We start from the raw sequence: 17598 nt of genomic DNA on the forward strand, positions 1-17598 counted from the left end.
AAGGCCAATCATTTCAATGAACTAAAATAAACATCATTTTAAGGTCATGTCACTTGTAACACTTCAGGCAGCAAACGTCATACTGAAAATAAAATTGAACCTTGGCTTGAGCAAAGATGAAAGGTTTGGCATTTCAAGGACTTCATTGTGTTTATCACTTTAAATTTACAAATAAAATACCCGCATCACATTTATTAATATTCATCATACTAATAAAGCTTTCTGAAACTGTATGTGTAAATACTGGAAGCATTATTAAAACCAAAATACTTTTATAAGTGGGTTCACCCTAATTTCAAATGGTGAAGTCTCTGCAAGACCTAAAAACACTCAAAATTCAACATTGGTTTAGTGAGGCATCTCCGACCATGGTAAGAGACGAGATGTTTCATAAGGTTTAAGTGTTTTGACAGAGGGCAGGAGTGAAATTGCCTAACTCAGTCCACAGTAAGAAAACATGGGTGTTGAAAAAGTGAGTTATTGTTTGTTCTGAGACTACACATCAAAGGTATGGGTGTATTTCTCGCCATCCTCGGCGTAAGCAATGTGACCCAAGTACTGGCCATCTAGGGTTGACATTCTGCTGCTATTGGACAGAGTAAGTCACCTCCCACCACTCACAATGCATGCTAATACACGGATGTCTAAGGGAATTAAAACATCTCATGGCTTTGACTAAGGCCTCCCACTGTTTAATGTGGAACCTCCGTTTACCCTAAGCCCTTTACAAATACACTTAGGGGTTTGATATAGAGATGCTAGTCATCCAGATGATGCATTTCCAAGGGAAATAAACCCCTCTTCTGTTGTAAGGTAGTTAGGAAAGGTTACACAGTGCTTTCTGAGCCATCTCAAGGACAGAGTACATATCAAAACTGCTTCATGAAGAGATTCTTGCATTCTTCCTGCTTGCAAGGAAAACTCGATCCCTTTAGTGTCAATCTGGGCTGAGAATGGTGATTCAACTACAACTTAACTGGGTAATAGCTTATGGTTTGGATAATATTAAGAAAAAAAAACCTATACATATCTTGATCTAAACAGTCCCCAAATGTACTTGCTTTGGCATTTCATCCTCACTATGTTTCTAATTTTTGTTGTTGCTGTTGTATTTCTCTAATGATATTTAAAAAAATTTGCCCTCTTGAATTCTATGTTCTTTGCCATCTGCAACAACAAAAAAGATTTGGCTGTTTCTTGCAGCTGTAAGAGTTTATGAGCAGAAAAAAAGGAATTTAAAGTTAAACTTAAGACCTAGTTTGAATCACCTGTTATTTCATAAAAGAATACACCTGTCCAATTTGAAGGCAAAATGTTCTTCTTATTTCTAATAATCATTATTATAAGAAGAAAACTGGAAAATTTAGTTCATTTCCTCCACTCACTTCTTTACCTGTTTTCTTCCCTAGTCCCAATTTGACCTGGATATATCTGGGGGGTTTTATATTTACATTTTGAATTATGGCATTGCATTTGAACGGCACACAGACCAAGACGACAAAATGCCAACCAAGATCTGTGTAGCCGATCTCTGTTGGCAGATTTCACAATCTGATGCTCTGCACATGTAAAGACACCAGAGATTTATGCTGTGCTGATCTGGAAGAAGAAATCTGCCCTTAGTATACAAACGACAGCAAATGAAAAGACTTTGAATAACATGCCCACACAAACACCACCCTCTGAGCTTCTGATAAGACATTTATGGCCAAAGGTTTCCTAATCCCAAATGTTTGATTTCTTTGCCAAATCACATACTTGCCAACGTCTCATATAAAGGCACAAATTCTGCTCTTCTCAAAGGCGATGGCCCAGGGCAGGGAGCTGAGTGTGTAACACTGTACTGATGAAATAAAAAAAAGGAATAGAAATCATATGCTAATAAGAGGAGGGAGGTTGCCAGGCAACCAGGGAGGGAGAGAAAGCAGTTTTTGATTTGAACTCTGTGCTGTCAAAGGGTTAGCATAGCCAGAACAAACAGGACACATTCAATCCAGCTTGTCTGCAGCCACCAGGAGTTTCAGCTTTTCTCAACATTTTAAGCAGATGTGTGCTCCCAACTCAGTGCCAGCTATGTTTATATTCCCTGGGTCATTTTACTGGCACTGGGACACTGGCAAAATGGCATAGGATGGGATGGACAGTAGTTTTTTAAAAAGTGTCCATATGAAAAGCAGCAGCATGTGCTTTCTGGTAGCACAAACTGCACCATGCATGTAAACTGGCTTGTTGGATGGAGATAGCTGTGCAGCCTTGGGTCCAAGCAAATCCCAGTCCATCTGATACAGCCACACCTCTCTCAGCTGCACTGAAAACTGTGTAAGTTCTGCCCTGCTGCTAGAATGGCACCCCTTCAAATGCATCTCAAAAGACTGCCCTGCACCACTGCACTGCACTCTTGTCACATGTGATGGGCAAAATCCTGACTTACAGATCTCAGCTTCCTATATCAACATGTAATTTTACTTTCACAAAAGATGTGACAGTAAGCAGAGGAAAGAATAAAATTCAAGTCCAGTCTACAACATAAATTCATCATTAAATCCATTTATGTAACAAAAAGGAAAATTAATTTCAGTTCCTTCTTGTTTTCAGAGTTGTTAACTGCAGTGACAACTCGTAAGTCCCAGCCATGAGAAAAGGTGGGAGTAGCAAGTCTTAATAAGACCCTCTTAAAATTTAAAAAATGTGGAAAAAATTGGAAGTTGAATTCATGAATAACATTAAAACTCAAAGGTCAAAGGAAAATGAAAAGCACAAGCATCGGGGTTTTTTGCCCAAATTTTTTTTTGCAATATCTATTATGGAGGACTTGACTGAATTTCAGTGCTACAATTTAGCAGTGGAGGCAAGACAGTACATAACTCTTTGAGCATCAATAGGTTTTGCATATACAACATGAAAAGATAAAATGTTTCATACAAAAGACTTTCCTTCCTACTTGCCAGACCAGGTTTTAACCTGATGAGTAAATCATATTGTTCAATTCTCCAAGAAAGACATGATAATTGTGGTCTATAATCTTCCATGAGGCCTTAGTAATCATGCTATAATTGCTGTTCCACTCATCTAAGAGTTTACTACAATAAAACCACTAAAACAATGAAAGAGCTTGAGAAATTCATTAAACAAAAATAGCTAAACAGGAAGTTTTGTTTCCTCACCGATTGCTCATCAAATGACCCTAGGAAGCCAGAGCCTTCAATCTGGAACAGCCATCTGATCACCACGGCAAGCTATAAAGCAATAACTGTAAAAAATTCTACATATTAAAGCTTCGTTATGGAAATTCAAACAACTAGTAGGTATCTACAACAGAGAGAGACACTGTAATAATTGGAGCTTTTTAAAATAAAAGTTTAGCCTAGATCAAAGAAAGCTAGCTTCAACTATTTATTCACATAACCATTGCTTGACAGTTTTGCAAGCCACGCTGACTAGTAGGGTTCCTTGCTATCTTGCTGGAGGTTTCCTGTGTTTTTACAGTATTCTTTATTTTTCAATCTTTGCCCTGCTTCCCCCTTTAGAGGACACCAAGCTTAGCTCTCAGATGTACCTTCAAGGCACCACCTTTGCTACCTGCAGTCTTTCACTGTTCTAGTCCATTTGTATTGGGAGAAGAATAAATCTGACAAACAAAACTTGCTTACCTTGCTGTCATAGCCCATACTTTGTAGCACCCACTAAGTATATATCCCAGGGAAAGAAGAACTGTCACTGCTATCAAACCTGCTACTTTAAGGGGTATGGAAACTGCAGGTTGTACAATAAAGCTTCCTTGAGGCTTAGAGGCACTTCCCATGTGGCTCTGACATGCAGCAGGAAGTACGGCACAAGAAGTCCTGTTCCCCTACCTACCCAACCCTGGAACCAGCTGCAGCCCTTGAGTTCAGGTGTGCTGTCTGCATCCTTGGTGAGCTGCTCAAACAGGCTACAACCTCCTTCCACCTTCTGCAGCCTTCAGAGAGCAGTGTGTATCTTGCTGCTGAAAAAACTCAAAATCAACATGCCCATGTCTGCTATGCACTGAGGAACTCCTGGAGCCTCCTGTGTCCTCACTAAGGTCAGCACCCAATGGTCACAGTTTGGCCCTTAAGAAACACTCCTCTTCACCCTGAAGTTAATGTAGTTTGTAAAGCTTTTGTCCACAATAGGCAACAGCAACTTATTTATACCCGTGGATTACACTACAACAGTAGTAAAAATACAGTGCACAAGTAACACAGCAAATGTTAGCTTTCTAAAGTAACACCAAATAAAGCTATGTGGATGAATTTTACAACAACTTTTCAAACAAAAAGATGTGATTTAAGAGCCATCTATACTTCCTAAAACTATATTAAGAGAAAGCTTGAAACAGTTACAGTGACAATGTTTGTTACGTTTTATGTGAAAGCGCCACAAATTTATGCTGGTAATTCTCAGACAATTCCCAGATTGCTATTTCAGAACACGGCTCTAGCCCTTTACACCTTTCCTTTTATTCTCACAAGTCAGGCATCAGTGCTAACATCTGGAAACAGGTGTGACAGCATGCTAGGTACCCAGCTGTTGGCCCAGCAAGGAACTACCCATTCATCAACACCCAACTCCCCTTTAAACATATGCAATAGATGATTCAGAGGGACAGTTAGATCTGTGAAATGCCAACATACTCTCTATCTACTGTAAGAATGATAATGCTGTTTCATACTAAGGTATGCTGGGGGAATGGGTCTTAATTTACCATCAGTGTTTCAGGTTTATGACAACAGTGTGGCAAAGCATCTCGGCTCTGCAGAGAACCAGCCCTTACCAAGGAAGGCTGGGAGACCCACTCTCACTAGCTGTAGACTGGATGGCAAAGAGGTAGAAAGTATCCACCATCCAAACATCACCAAATGAGATGACTAGAGGGACTGCAGAGAAGGACTGAAATGCAGTCAGGAAAACATAGCATGCAGAGTAAAATATTAAATAATGTAATTCAAGGTTGGGGTCATCCTGCATGAACTCAAGAAACTAAGTTAAGTTTCTACTTGACACTTCACAGTTTTGCCATTCATTAATTTCTGAGTACTTGATCTGACAACTTTAATTCTTTAAAGAATCCTGAAATTTCCAAGAGATATAATTGTGTATGGTTTACACAAAATGATAATGATAGTAAAGAATCTGCTAAAAAAAAAAAAAAAAAGGAAGGAAAAAAAAAAGAAGGCTTTCTTTCCCAGAGTATCATTGGGAAAGGTACGTATGAAGCCTATAAACACTATCTGGAGTTTGAATGTACATTTAACACAGTCTCACATTACAAGTTAGAAAGGGAATGCTGTCTTCATACTGTAGGTTTCACAATTTTTTATAAAGATCTAAAAGTGCAATAAATAAAAAGCCAAGGCAAGTCCTTGCACCATACATCCAAGCTATTGACCTGTAGCTATTTTGGAATGGGCTTTCTTTCCTTTTGCTTAGAGTTTCTGCACCCAAGGAATATTATCAGCACGTTTTGATATAGAGTTGACCAGATTCAAAAAAAGCCAGTGTTTGGGGTTTGTGGGCTTGGCAGTAGTTTGGGGTTTGTTTGGGGTTTTGGGGGGATTGGGGGGGGGGGGGGGTAACACTAACATTTTTTGGAGAAGACCCTATATTTTAACCACAACACTCCTAGTCTTCCACAATTTAGAAAGCAGACTTTTAGAACAAGATTATCTATGTAATTTCTTTATCTTCTTCAGTTAGGCCAAAAGATTTGCTCAGGAGCTGAAGCTGCTGCCTAAGGCAACCAAGGGGGACAAGATTCCTCAGGGACAGCTTCATGGAATATTTCTTTTTTTAAATAACTTGGAGAATTGGCTGTGATTTTAGCTACTTCTAGCACAGATTCTTGGCTCCTCTTTAACCAATGACATCAGTCTTTTTATACAGTCTTAACTATCTAAATAAATGTTGAAGTAGCACCAAGGCTCCAAAGGTCATATTTAATATTTTAATTATACAAACTATGTTTGAGATGCTAATCACTGAGATAAGTTTCATGAAATCATTCATTTAGTTTTTATACTTGTCCTGGTTTCAGCTGGGATAGAGTTAACTGTCTTCCTAGCAGCTGGTACAGTGCTATGTTTTGAGTTCAGTATGCGAAGAATGTTGATAACACTGATGTTTTCAGTTGTTGCTCAGTAGTGTTTAGACTATAGTCAAGGATTTTTCAGCTTCTCATGCCCAGCCAGTGAGAAAGCTGGAGGGGCACAAGAAGTTGGCACAGGACACAACCAGGGCACCTGACCCAAACTGGCCAACAGTGTATTCCATACCATGGGATGTCCCATCTAGTACAGGAGCTGGGAAGTGGGGGGGCGGGGAATCGCCGCTGGGGGACTGGCTGGGTGTCAGTCGGCAGGTGGTGAGCAATTGCCCTGCACATCATTTGTACATTCCAATCCTTTTATTACTACTGTTGTCATTTTATTAGTGTTATCATTATCATTATTAGTTTTTTCTTTTCTTTTCTATTAAACCATTCTTATCTCAACTCAGGAGTTTTACTTCTTTTTTCTTGATTTTCTCCCCCATCCCACTGGATGGGGGGGAGTGAGAGAGCGGCTGCGTGGTGCTTAGCTGCTGGCTGGGGTTAAACCACGACAATACTGTAGCCAAGAAAGTGACCAAAACATTCAAGTTGTGCTGCCAGTGCTCATGTTGATAGACTTCTCCACTGAACAACCAAATTTTTTAGAATATTTATCTACAGGAATATAAGCTTAGCTAACATGCACTTTCTCTACTTCAAAGAAAAAGATAAAATATATTTTTATTGAAAAATAAAAATAAAATGTATTAAATACACCATTTTTTTTCCCCAAAAAAAGTCCCGGGGGGGGGGATGGAGATGGGGAGATGCAATTAGACTACCAGTAATTATTGATATATTCTTCTAGGAGACAAATCATACAGTGACTAAATTTATTCAAACAGATGGGGAAAGGACAATGCATTTGGTTAGAAGTAGACTGCCTTGATTTCCTTGCTAATTTAAATGAGTGCTGAAAACAAAAACACAGGAAGATATTGACCAAAGTTTCTATTTTCAACCTGACAGTAAGGCAAACATTAGTCTTTTTCAAAATCCACCAGTTAGTCTTCTAAATCATGTAGTACTGCATACTATTACCAACACGATCCTACAATAATATATTGTTCTTTGAATCTGAGTCATACATATCAAGAAATGCAAAACAACATAGTCCCAGAAATATTTTGCGTTAAAAAATCAGAGGGAAATACTCAAAAACCTGTACTGCCAAAATCAAACTCTTTTAATAGAAAAATGAACTTCAACACTTTAAGAAAAATCCCAGATTGGCTGCTCTGAAAACACTGAGCTGATAAAAGGCAGACTAATGATTTCATACCACAGTGCCTCCCTAACTGCCAGGAAGACTTCTACGATAGTTCATTCTTCCCATGAATTCCATGTTTCAATTTTATCAGAGTATCTGTAAGAGCATTTCTGGACATTAGTTACAGATTGAGCAGCAGCTCAGTTAGGAAATGGACTGGACACAAAAACTCAATATGAGAACTGATGATAAAATTCAGCCACAACTGACCTAGAGGTGTATTCAAGCTGCTGCTGTGCACATTTGCGCATTATGACTGGGCCGTCAATGAGCTGCAACAGCCTATCCTAAACCTAATATTTTAAAACTTCAAGGTATACCACAGCAAAAAGTCGTGTCAGGTGGGAACAAGACTGTCAAAGTACAAGCTGGTTTATCATCACTTTGGTTTTTACTAGACTCTCTGAAAGAGCTGAAGCTTACAGCCAAGTGCAAGGTCCTGTGAACAGTGGCAGAAAGCTACCTTGAGTCCCAACCATGCAACCTGGCTAACATCAGCAGGAGCTCACCAGATGTTACACTGCACTAGCCTTGGTCCCACTCCACCTCTAGGGCCACGTTTGGACCCTACTTCCAAGCTCCCAGTCCATCCTGCAGCAAGGAATATCATGCAAAGACGTTAAGTGCTACAGGTACTGCAAACCACTTGCCGCAAGTGTGCTACTCCTGCCATCCTGCTCAGTGTCCCATGCAACTGTTTTACACCCAGGAGACACAGTGCAGTACGTCAGCTCAGCTTGGCCCACAGCAGGACAGTGAAGAACTGAGGGCCTGCACGCCTCCGACGTCCCACAGGCAGCTGAGGGTCACTGAGACCAAGGCCGTGAGGCGCTGTGCGAGGGTCCGGCCTGGCAGCCTGAGGCCCGTGAGGCCGCCCGGGGCTTCCTCAGGCCACGGCGCCCGAGCAGGAACCCTGCCAGAGCCAGGAGGGAGACCTCACCGCGAGAGACGGGGCTCGTCCAGGCCCAGCCCTCGACTTCGCCGGCGGGGAGTGACAGGAGGCGGCGAGGGGAAGGGGAGGGGAGGCGCCGGGCACCGCCCCCTCACGCCCCCACACACCCCTCGGCCGGGCGGCGGCCCCCCTTACCGGGGCGAGAGCCGGAGCGGAGCCTCAGGCCGCTGCCCTGGAGGCCACCCCGACAAGGGCTGCGGCTGCCCGGGTGGCAGGCCAGCCGCCGAGGCCGGGACGGGCTCTGCCCGCGGCCGACCCCGCGGCGGGGCGGCACGGCGGAGCGAGGCCCCGGACGCCGCCGGCGGGCAGAGGCAACAGCGGCGAGGCACTTCCTCACGCAGCGAAACTTTTGCTGGGCTCTCCCGGCCCGCGCGCCGCCGCCGGGCAGAGCCCCCTCCCCGCTAGCGACAGCCGCACGTCCCGGCAGGGCGAGTGGGTACCTCAATGTCCACCGGGTCCCGGCTCAGCACACGAGCCATGGTGTCCGCACCGCCACCGCCTTCCCGCGGCTCCCCGCAGTCCCAGAGTGGAGCGGAGCCGAGCGCGGGAGGAGGCGGAGCCGCTAGCCCGGACAGCAACGCCCAAGTGGGCGGGCACCCCCCGCGCCGGGCCCGGGCCGCCCCGGCGAACTGAGGGCACGCGTGTCCCCGCGGGGCGGGAGCGTTCCCGGCCCGGCACCTCGGCGCGGCCAGGGCTCGCGCCGCTTTACCTCAGGCCCGCGGCGGGCGCCAACGGCCACTGAGGGGAGACGACGCGGCTCGGCAGAAACCCTCCACAGGGGCTTCACGGCACGCTCCCCCCGCTGGGAAACGGCCTTTCAGCCGCAGGCCTCACACGGCACGGCCGTGGCACCGCCCTGCCCAAAGGGCGGGCGCCCTGGGGCCCAGCCGCGTCTCCGTGACTTGCCGGTGCACCCCTCGCCTGAGCCCACGGGCACTCACCCTGTCTCGGTGCCAGAGCCTCCTTAGCCATTATGCTTCCCATTCCCCTTGGTAGAAGGGGAAGCAGGGACAGGGCCAAACCTCACTCTGGTTGTTTCTCTACTTCATGAAAATCCCACGAGAGGAGCCTGCGCACCAGGGCCACAGCCAATACCACCGTGGTCGGGGACATGGCCCCTCTCCTGCCCAGAGGCAGAGAGGCCCCTTCTCAGGGTTGCACATACACCTCAGCATTACTGGCCTGGACTGTCCCTGAAACTTCACCCTGCTCTCCGCAGAGACAGTGAGCCTTCCCTCACCCAGCATCTCCTCAGGAGAATGCCCCCATCACAGAAGCCACCCTGCCACAGGGAGTGCCACAAAGGCAAGCAGGCCAGGTAACACAGCCTCTGTGCTGCCTTAAGTTTCTCTCCTCCCAAACATTGCGATTGTTTAATAACACAAACACAATATTTATGGTATCACTGGAATAAACACTCCCAGTGCAACATGCCTACAAAGAAGTTCTGCCTTCCCTGCTACCTTAAAAAAAAACAGAAAAAGCAATTATTCTCAACTTGGAAAAAAAAAAAAACAACCAACCTATAACAGTTTCTAGACAGCACTTTCAAGTAGCTACACCTATGATCCCCCAAAATATGAGAGCTTTTCTCATCATTTCACAAGAATAGAAAAGTTTTAATTAAGACCAATCTTTGATTTTCCTATTTGGAGGCCAGGCAACTTCTTGGGTTTTTTCTCCCCTTCTCAAAACAGAATCCCACATCTGGTCTTCAACATGCTCTTTGCAGCACTCATTTTATCCAGTTAGCTTTCATTGTCCCTTCTTTAATACAGCATTAAAAAGGATTTTTAAAAGGGCTTCCCACTTTTATTTGCTTTATAAAAAGCCTGAAAAAGTGTAAGTAGCTTCTGGACACCGATGACCCTTTGGGTGCAGTAGAGAATAGGTTTGCCTTTTCTCTTCTTTTCATGTCTCCAGACAGAATGCCTCTCACAGAATAACATGGAAATTTTTCTTTGCCTTGTAATTATTTTATTTCTTTCCATCTCTGTAAATGAGCACTTTTGAGATGCCCAGTGGAGATTTTGTTTCCCTTGTAAGATGTGGAGAAATAAGGTTGTAGTCTTTCGTGTCTCAAGTGAGAGCTGTGTTTTCTCAAATCTCTGCTTCAGCACTATCACATAACAATTCTTGCTGATTACAATCACCCATGCAAAGCAGTTAAAGTGTTGTCAAGAAAATCAGAAGCAGGATCCCCAGCATTTCTAGTACTTGTCTCTAACGAATCCATGAGCCTGGATCGTTTCTTTGATATTAACATTGCTGAGCAGCTCAGTGGTCTCTGGTGCTAGCTGGGGAGTTTTCTAGTTGCATTTGCTCCTGACCTACAGCAGTATATTGACTATACAAGTGCATTAGGCCCATAAGTCATTTTCACAAGGAATATTGCCATGCATATGAAATAATAAACTGTTTTGTGTCCAACCATCTACAGCTTGCATCCATTTGTTCTAAAGGAGCAGTTACATTAGAAGAGACTAGCAGCAGTCACTGGACTTTCCAGTTTCATTCTGTCCTGTCAGGTTTTCAGCTATTACAGATAACACCCTTTTGAATAACCTCCATTTCTTTTGGAAAGTGTCATCACACACATTTTCTCTTTTGCTCTGCAGGTTATAAATCCTTGGTTACCCCCACGTTACCTACCAAGCAAAATGAAACCTGACACCTGTAGGATTTTTGCCCTATGGAACCAGTAAATAGTAACACCATTTAAATTTCATAGAAGTAGGGTTTTTACCTCCAAATGAAGCAGGACTTATTCTGCCAATAAGTACAGGTCAGAGAAAGGGATTCAGAGACCTAACCATATCCTGCCTTACCTCAGACTTTGTATTTCTTGGTAGAGGGGGCTCCTTTTATTTCCACTCCCACACATTTCTCCTGGGGATCAACTTACTGTCTGCAGCCTATGGCAGTCAGCCAGACTGTGTCAGCCTGCTGCAATTGCCAGCTTCCCCAGCAGTTTGGGAGGGCTAGCCTTCCTTGGATCACCCATCTGATCTCTGGATTCTCAGCTGTGGCAAATAGCGCTCTTATCAGCACTGAGCATCAGTACAGCTGAACTTTGTTTCAGGAAATAAATGAGCAGAAACAGGGAGGCATGCATAACATTCATCAGAATACAAGTACTCCTGCTTTTCTAAAGCCCAACTTATAAGAAATTTTAATAAGTGTTATGCAGCCTAAATATAGCTTGGGCTTTTTTCCTGAAGAAGTGCTAAGCCTGATTTTTTTAATATTTTTTTTCTTCCCCCCAGCAGGGTTTTGACAGTAGCAGAAACAGAGCAGTGATGCTAAAGGCCTAACTTCCACTTCTGACATTAAATGCTGTTGAGGCTTGGTTGAGTTACACGCTTTTGAAAATTGCCATTAACTTTTTTTTCTTATGCTCTTCAGGTAAAATTTGCTCACATGCCAAAGAAATAATTGCACATGAACTTTCTCATAAAACCTCCAGGCACTCACTGCCACCACAGCGGCAACAGCCTTGTGCTGGGAATGGCTGCCTCACTAGGAGGGCAGAGCAGGTTGGCAAGCAAGGTCATGTCCTTCCAATTCAAATGGTTCCAGGAACACAACCTGCAATCTAAACCAAAAGAATCCTCCTCCAGCCACTGCAGTAGTTAATCTGCGAGTTTAAAGGGTAAACTGTAAACTCTGGAAGTCCAGCATTCAAATGCTGGCAGTGATGTATTACGGAGCCTAGAGGTCTCAGTGTACTGACATATCATACAAGCAGCTCCCCACTTTTTCCTCAAAACTGCCCCGATTCACATCAGTTCCAGTACTAGAAAGACAGGACATTCCAGACTTTAATTTGCTGTGCATTTGTAACTGGTGGGCACTCTTTAATCACACACTGGGTTTATTCCAGGACCAGTTTCCTCACACATAAGCGGGAGGGTTACAGTCTCACAGCTAGCATCTCCCAACATCTGAATGCAGATTTAGCAATCCAGATTACTCATTACACTTAAGCAAGTTGATCTGTCAAATTCAGGAAAGCCTGAAGTGAACCCAAGTTGTTCTTTTACCTTCTTCGAGCACCTCACTATGACAGTGCATAGATTTACATTTGAGCTATTTGCTGCTCCTGCCCTCTCAGTTTGGCTTGTCAACTCCCGAGTGCAATTGTCAAAAGGCGATACATCCAGTATGCAAAGGGTCTAAGAGAAATGGGATTAGCAAGAAAATGCCATGAAGATGACAAGCTGCTTCTGAAGGCTCCCAACAGCTTCTCAGATGTTAGTTTTTTTCCCTTACGCTAGGAGTCACAGTAGTAGTGACACTGAGTTTCCCAGGACAAGGCAAATCACTATTAAAGTTCAAAGAAGTAGCTCCACTGATTCCATTGCCAGGTTCATCAGCAATGTGTTGTATGTCTTTACTGTACTAATGTCAAGGAGTAAACAAGTGTATACACATGAAAAAGTTGAAGCGTGAGAGGGAAAGGTTTTACTGTACTGTTTCCAAAATATCCATAAGTGAAGAGCCATAGAGTAACTATGCCATCCTTTGTCCTCCCTCATCCCAATCCAGTCCAGGGGGACTGGAATTCAAGAGTTAACTTGGGAAGTCTTGCTCTCACTACCTCTCCCAAACAGCAGCATTGATGTTGAAGTATATAGTTACAGCTTTATGCATTTCTTCACCAATTTAGGGAAAATGCTCAACTTAAAACATTCACATTAGTGAAGAAGTTTACATTGCTTTTCTAATCTGCTTGCTTACGGTTGGATTTGCAGTACTCTTCAGAAAGAGAAGCTACACAGGATAACACAGGGGATGCCCCAGCACAGGAGTACAAATGCACTTTAAGTGTGAGATATACACAATTATAAATTCTGTTAGAAGGAAACTCTGACCATTACTCAGACATAGCCTTTGGGCATGGAACTGTAAAACACAAATAGATGAATAAATATTATAAAATGGCCACCATGTGAGCTTTGACAAGTGTCCAAATGCATTTTAAACTAAAATGAACTGTTCTTTAGTGAGTCCACTAATTTATTCCAGCCATCTGTGTCAGTGTAAACAAAAGCTTATCTCCTAAACTGCTTTACAATTTTTTTAGATGTAGCAAGGACCACAAGTTTCAACATGATCATCTTGGGGGAAAAAATTAAGCAAAAAGAACCCACATATTTTCACACCACAAACATCTTTTGATAACCACTATCATGCAATTGAAAGAAATATTAAAAAGTAAGACTTGTTTCTGGCATAGCATAATGTTTTCCTATCTAAATGCCACCAAATGTTTCTTTAGGATATTTTAGGGGATGGAAAAATCTGGCTATTTTTTTCCCGCTTCCAGTCATGACATCTGTAGACAAATCCTATATTTATTACTAAGCTTGAGAATCACCAACTTGATGTCCTGGGTTTGCACTGGTCTGAGAGCCTTTTCTCTGTATATGTCTCAAATTATTTTCAGTCTCAATGTGCTTCTCATGTTGCTGGACCTTAGCTAGGTAGAATAGTCAGGAAATCTGAGTGTTTATGAAGTATACACATTTAGCATGAGTCTTCCCTGGATAAAAGCAATCACAGATCTCACAATAAGATGGGATTTTGGAGCACTGAACCTGGGGAAGAGGAGGCTGAAAGTACTTTACAGGAAGAATATGTTGGACTTAATTTTAGAAATACTGAGCAGCCACTCAGTTTCAGACCAAATTATCCTTTCAGGACAAAACAAGCAAATCCGCTATAGGATTTGAAAATTTGAAATCACTTAGTTGCCTCTGAGACATCTCATGGTTGTGGTGGTGGAAGGGGTGTCACATTCATCTTTCAGCCCTGGGTGTTAGAAGAAAAGGGTGCTCCTTTCCAGACATACACACCTCTGGGACAGGAGGAACGAAAAATAAGTTTTGTTTTGAAGAATCAGACCATTTGTGCTGAGGCCTGGTACAGTGCATTATTTGCATCTTCTACATTCCCTGTGGCAACAAGATTCTGACAAGGGTGAGGTCTGCCTTTTGAATGAAACCGTGTTTGGAGCCATTTCATAGTGCAGCAGTGAAGTAGGATAAAATGATGCTGAGTTCACCTGAGATTCCTTTAGATGTCAACTGGCTGGTGTCTGTGCAAACTGACCTTCCAACCCTCCCTCCCATGTGCAGAGGTGGTTTCCAAGCCTCCAAGAAGTCAGACTGCCAAGCTATTAGAGAACGGGTTTACTACATACCTAACTTCTGGCAACAGCAAGTATTTCTCCATTCAGATAAACATTAGAGATGGTGACTTACTGCCTTGCCTATGACCATGCAAAATTAGCTACTTCTGTGCTTACAGTTTCAAAGGGAGGCACACAGTGAGATCAGAGGAAGATCAGCCTCTAAAATAGACAGAGACCACGAATATATTCACTGAACTATTGGTATGAATTCACCCCTTCCAACAATGGCAGAAGCCTCAGCAGGAGTTTGTTTTGTGTTGTGGGTTTTTTGCAGGGATTCTGCAGGTGTCTTGCTTTCCAGAGATACTTACAAGGTACAAACTGGTCTCTTGAATTATTTACAAAATACTACTAGTATTTACTATTTGTCTCTATAGTTGCAACATAACTGGTTTCAACTTTGATAGGTTTTCAAATGCCTCACAAAGCAAATATTTGACAAACAAGATAGCTACTGTTTGCTTTTTTAAATAACTATTTTGTAAAGAAAAACTGCCATCAGATTAACATCCTTGAAACAAACTGTTAGTGTGTTTGGATTGTTCTTATTTAGTAGTTCAAAAAGGAACAAACAGGTTTGTGTTTTCCTAAAAGAAATATAATAACTGATGATAACTCAATGTCCCTTTAAGTAAATGCAATTAGTCCTTTGTCTCCGCAATACATCCATTCCTCTCATGGCTGAAATCCCAGCCATACTTATTAATGCCCAATGATCAGCAGCAGCAGTTTAAGGCTAGGTTAATACCTTTTTGACAGCTTCAGCTGTGCCCTGTGACGAAACAAAAAAATCTGACAGTCATTGCAGAATCTATTATTAAAGTACTAATGAGAGCACTACAAAAGAAAAACCATAGCAACTATATGCTAGCCTCATCATAAGTCACCTTGGTAGGCAGGTTTACCAGAGAAATCTTAGTTTTAACACTAAAGGCAAAACAAGAATGAAGAGTTACCTTGTCTGATTTTGTAATGTGAACAATTTTCTTCTCCCTAGCATACATATAACGCATGACATTCCCAGAGGACTGTCTACTTGCTTGCTTAGAGATGACAGTTTACAAGTGACATCAGTTGTTCAGCTATGTAAAAGCACATATTACTTTTATATTAACAGACACCTTCCCTTTTCGTTATTATAGTACACAAAAATTAAAACTTTCTTTTTCATGTTTGTTAAATACATACTGGATTGCCATCAAAACAGTGAAGCTTTCTCCTTCCACCAGTGCTCTATGTAAACACTAAACAGGACTCTGCACGTTTTAAACCCAACTCTTTGCATGCCTGCAAGTTGCTTCCTACAGAGTTCCATTTACTTGCAAACAATTCATTTACACTGTCTTGCAACTTCAGCTGTTGTAGCCATACACAAAATGAAATGTATTGCTCCTATTGCAAGATTTAAACACAGAGTTAAAAGGCTGTAAGTTGGAGATCATTTTCTAATAAAGGTTACTCTCTTCTCCAGGTCTTTACAGTGCTCAGTGCAATGGACCCAAACTATAACTTGGTTTTATAATAGTATTCAACAGCCATCAACACTAACAGACACAGGTAATTAACTTGAATATTTTAAGCCAAGCAATGAAATATTGCTGGAGAAAAGCTGTTCTATGGTGCTTTACATTGCATAAATAATTGCTGTAAGGTAAAGTAGTGCTTGGGCTGGAAACGAAGTAGAAGCTCCCAAAGCGCTAACCAGTATATCTTTTACTCTGTAGTCTCCAGCAAATAGGGCAAAAAGAACAAAAACTTGACTAACTTTTCCTCAGGACAGTTCAAGAAAATGTCTCTTGCCCACCTTGCTATAGAGCTGACTTTTACCCAGGACATATACACTGCATAGAAGAAAGCCAATTTCCACTTACAAGTCTCACACGTGGCTGTAGCCCCCAATTGTTGGTATAAGGCAATTGATAAAGACTATCCACAGCCTCAGCGGTTGACTGGAGAACAGATGCTCAGATGATATAAATGACTTGTGGTACATCCCCATGTCCTTGCTAAACTACTAGGCTGATGGCAAGCTAGTCATCTGTCTTGGACTGTTTTGAGCAAATTCCTGAAGCCTATTTCACCATTTCAGAAATAGCTAACTTTACAATCAGCAACACTTATTGCCTTCTTGGCAAGGTTGAAATGAATAGGAGAAATTAATTCCTACCCAAGGTCCCTGCAAAATATGGGCAAGACGTTAATTCACTGCCACCCTTGCCTAAGGTAGCAGTTGTCAATACGACGAACACTCTGCATCATCATTTTCTCTCTAATTTAATCAAGGTCATATTAGATCACTACATCAAATCAAGCAGAGTCAATTTGATTAAAAAAAATAATCTGAGCTAAACCAGTTTCCTTCTGGAAATTAACCCATTATCACAAACCTTATCCATCAATGGAGACCATCTTATTTACTCTGAAAATCACTACTGCTATAGAACACACACCATGCTTTAAAAAATAAATCCTCTCCCATCAAATAAAACAAGATTGTCTAATCTCATGCCTAAATTTGTGGATTTTGATCAGATTAAAAAATTTAATTCTTGCTTTTATTTTTATTTCCTCCAAAACTGTTTCTTCCACCTTTCTCTTCTTCTGTAGCTACCATTAGCCCTGTAATACCAGTTGACCTTATGACAGCTTTTCTAGACAAACATCTTGTATACACAATGTCTTCACTTCTTTGGTCATCTATTGTTTTACGTTTGGGGTATTTTTGCCATATATTATATTTAAGTCTCACACAGGAAAACAACAACTTTCATGGAATACTGAAATGTATGACTAACAAAAATGTACTGTATTATGCTGGGTGCTATTTACCTCATGCAAGGTTAGATCTTAAAAAAAAAATCATGGTGTTTGTGGAGCTGTCCACTTTTTATGCAAAAAAGCAAAGTAAAAAGTTTTGTGTTTTCTTGCTGGTGGTTTTGTTTGGTTTAGGTTGTTTGGTTTGGTTTGTTGGGGCTTTTTTGTTCATTTTTTTTAAAGATTATGTCCAGTAGAGCTCCTTCCCAAATTTGTACCAGTTATCACTTTTTTCATTGCAGCACCTACATGTTCAA

At 42.1% G+C, this 17598-nt stretch overlaps 1 protein-coding gene across 1 annotated transcript in view; it reads right to left on the reverse strand.

Annotated features, from left to right (window-relative positions):
- DPYD (dihydropyrimidine dehydrogenase) overlaps window positions 1-8857 on the reverse strand; it is a 374453-nt gene extending 365596 nt beyond the window's left edge. The window contains exon 1 of the mRNA XM_049808457.1: window positions 8772-8857. Within this exon, the coding sequence (XP_049664414.1) occupies window positions 8772-8810 (39 nt within the window). The 5' untranslated portion in view covers window positions 8811-8857. The remainder of the gene's footprint in view (window positions 1-8771) is intronic.
- Between the last annotated feature and the right edge of the window lie 8741 nt (window positions 8858-17598).

This window comes from Accipiter gentilis, chromosome 8 (genome assembly GCF_929443795.1).
Source record: "Accipiter gentilis chromosome 8, bAccGen1.1, whole genome shotgun sequence".
Classification (NCBI taxonomy): Eukaryota; Metazoa; Chordata; class Aves; order Accipitriformes; family Accipitridae; genus Astur; species Astur gentilis.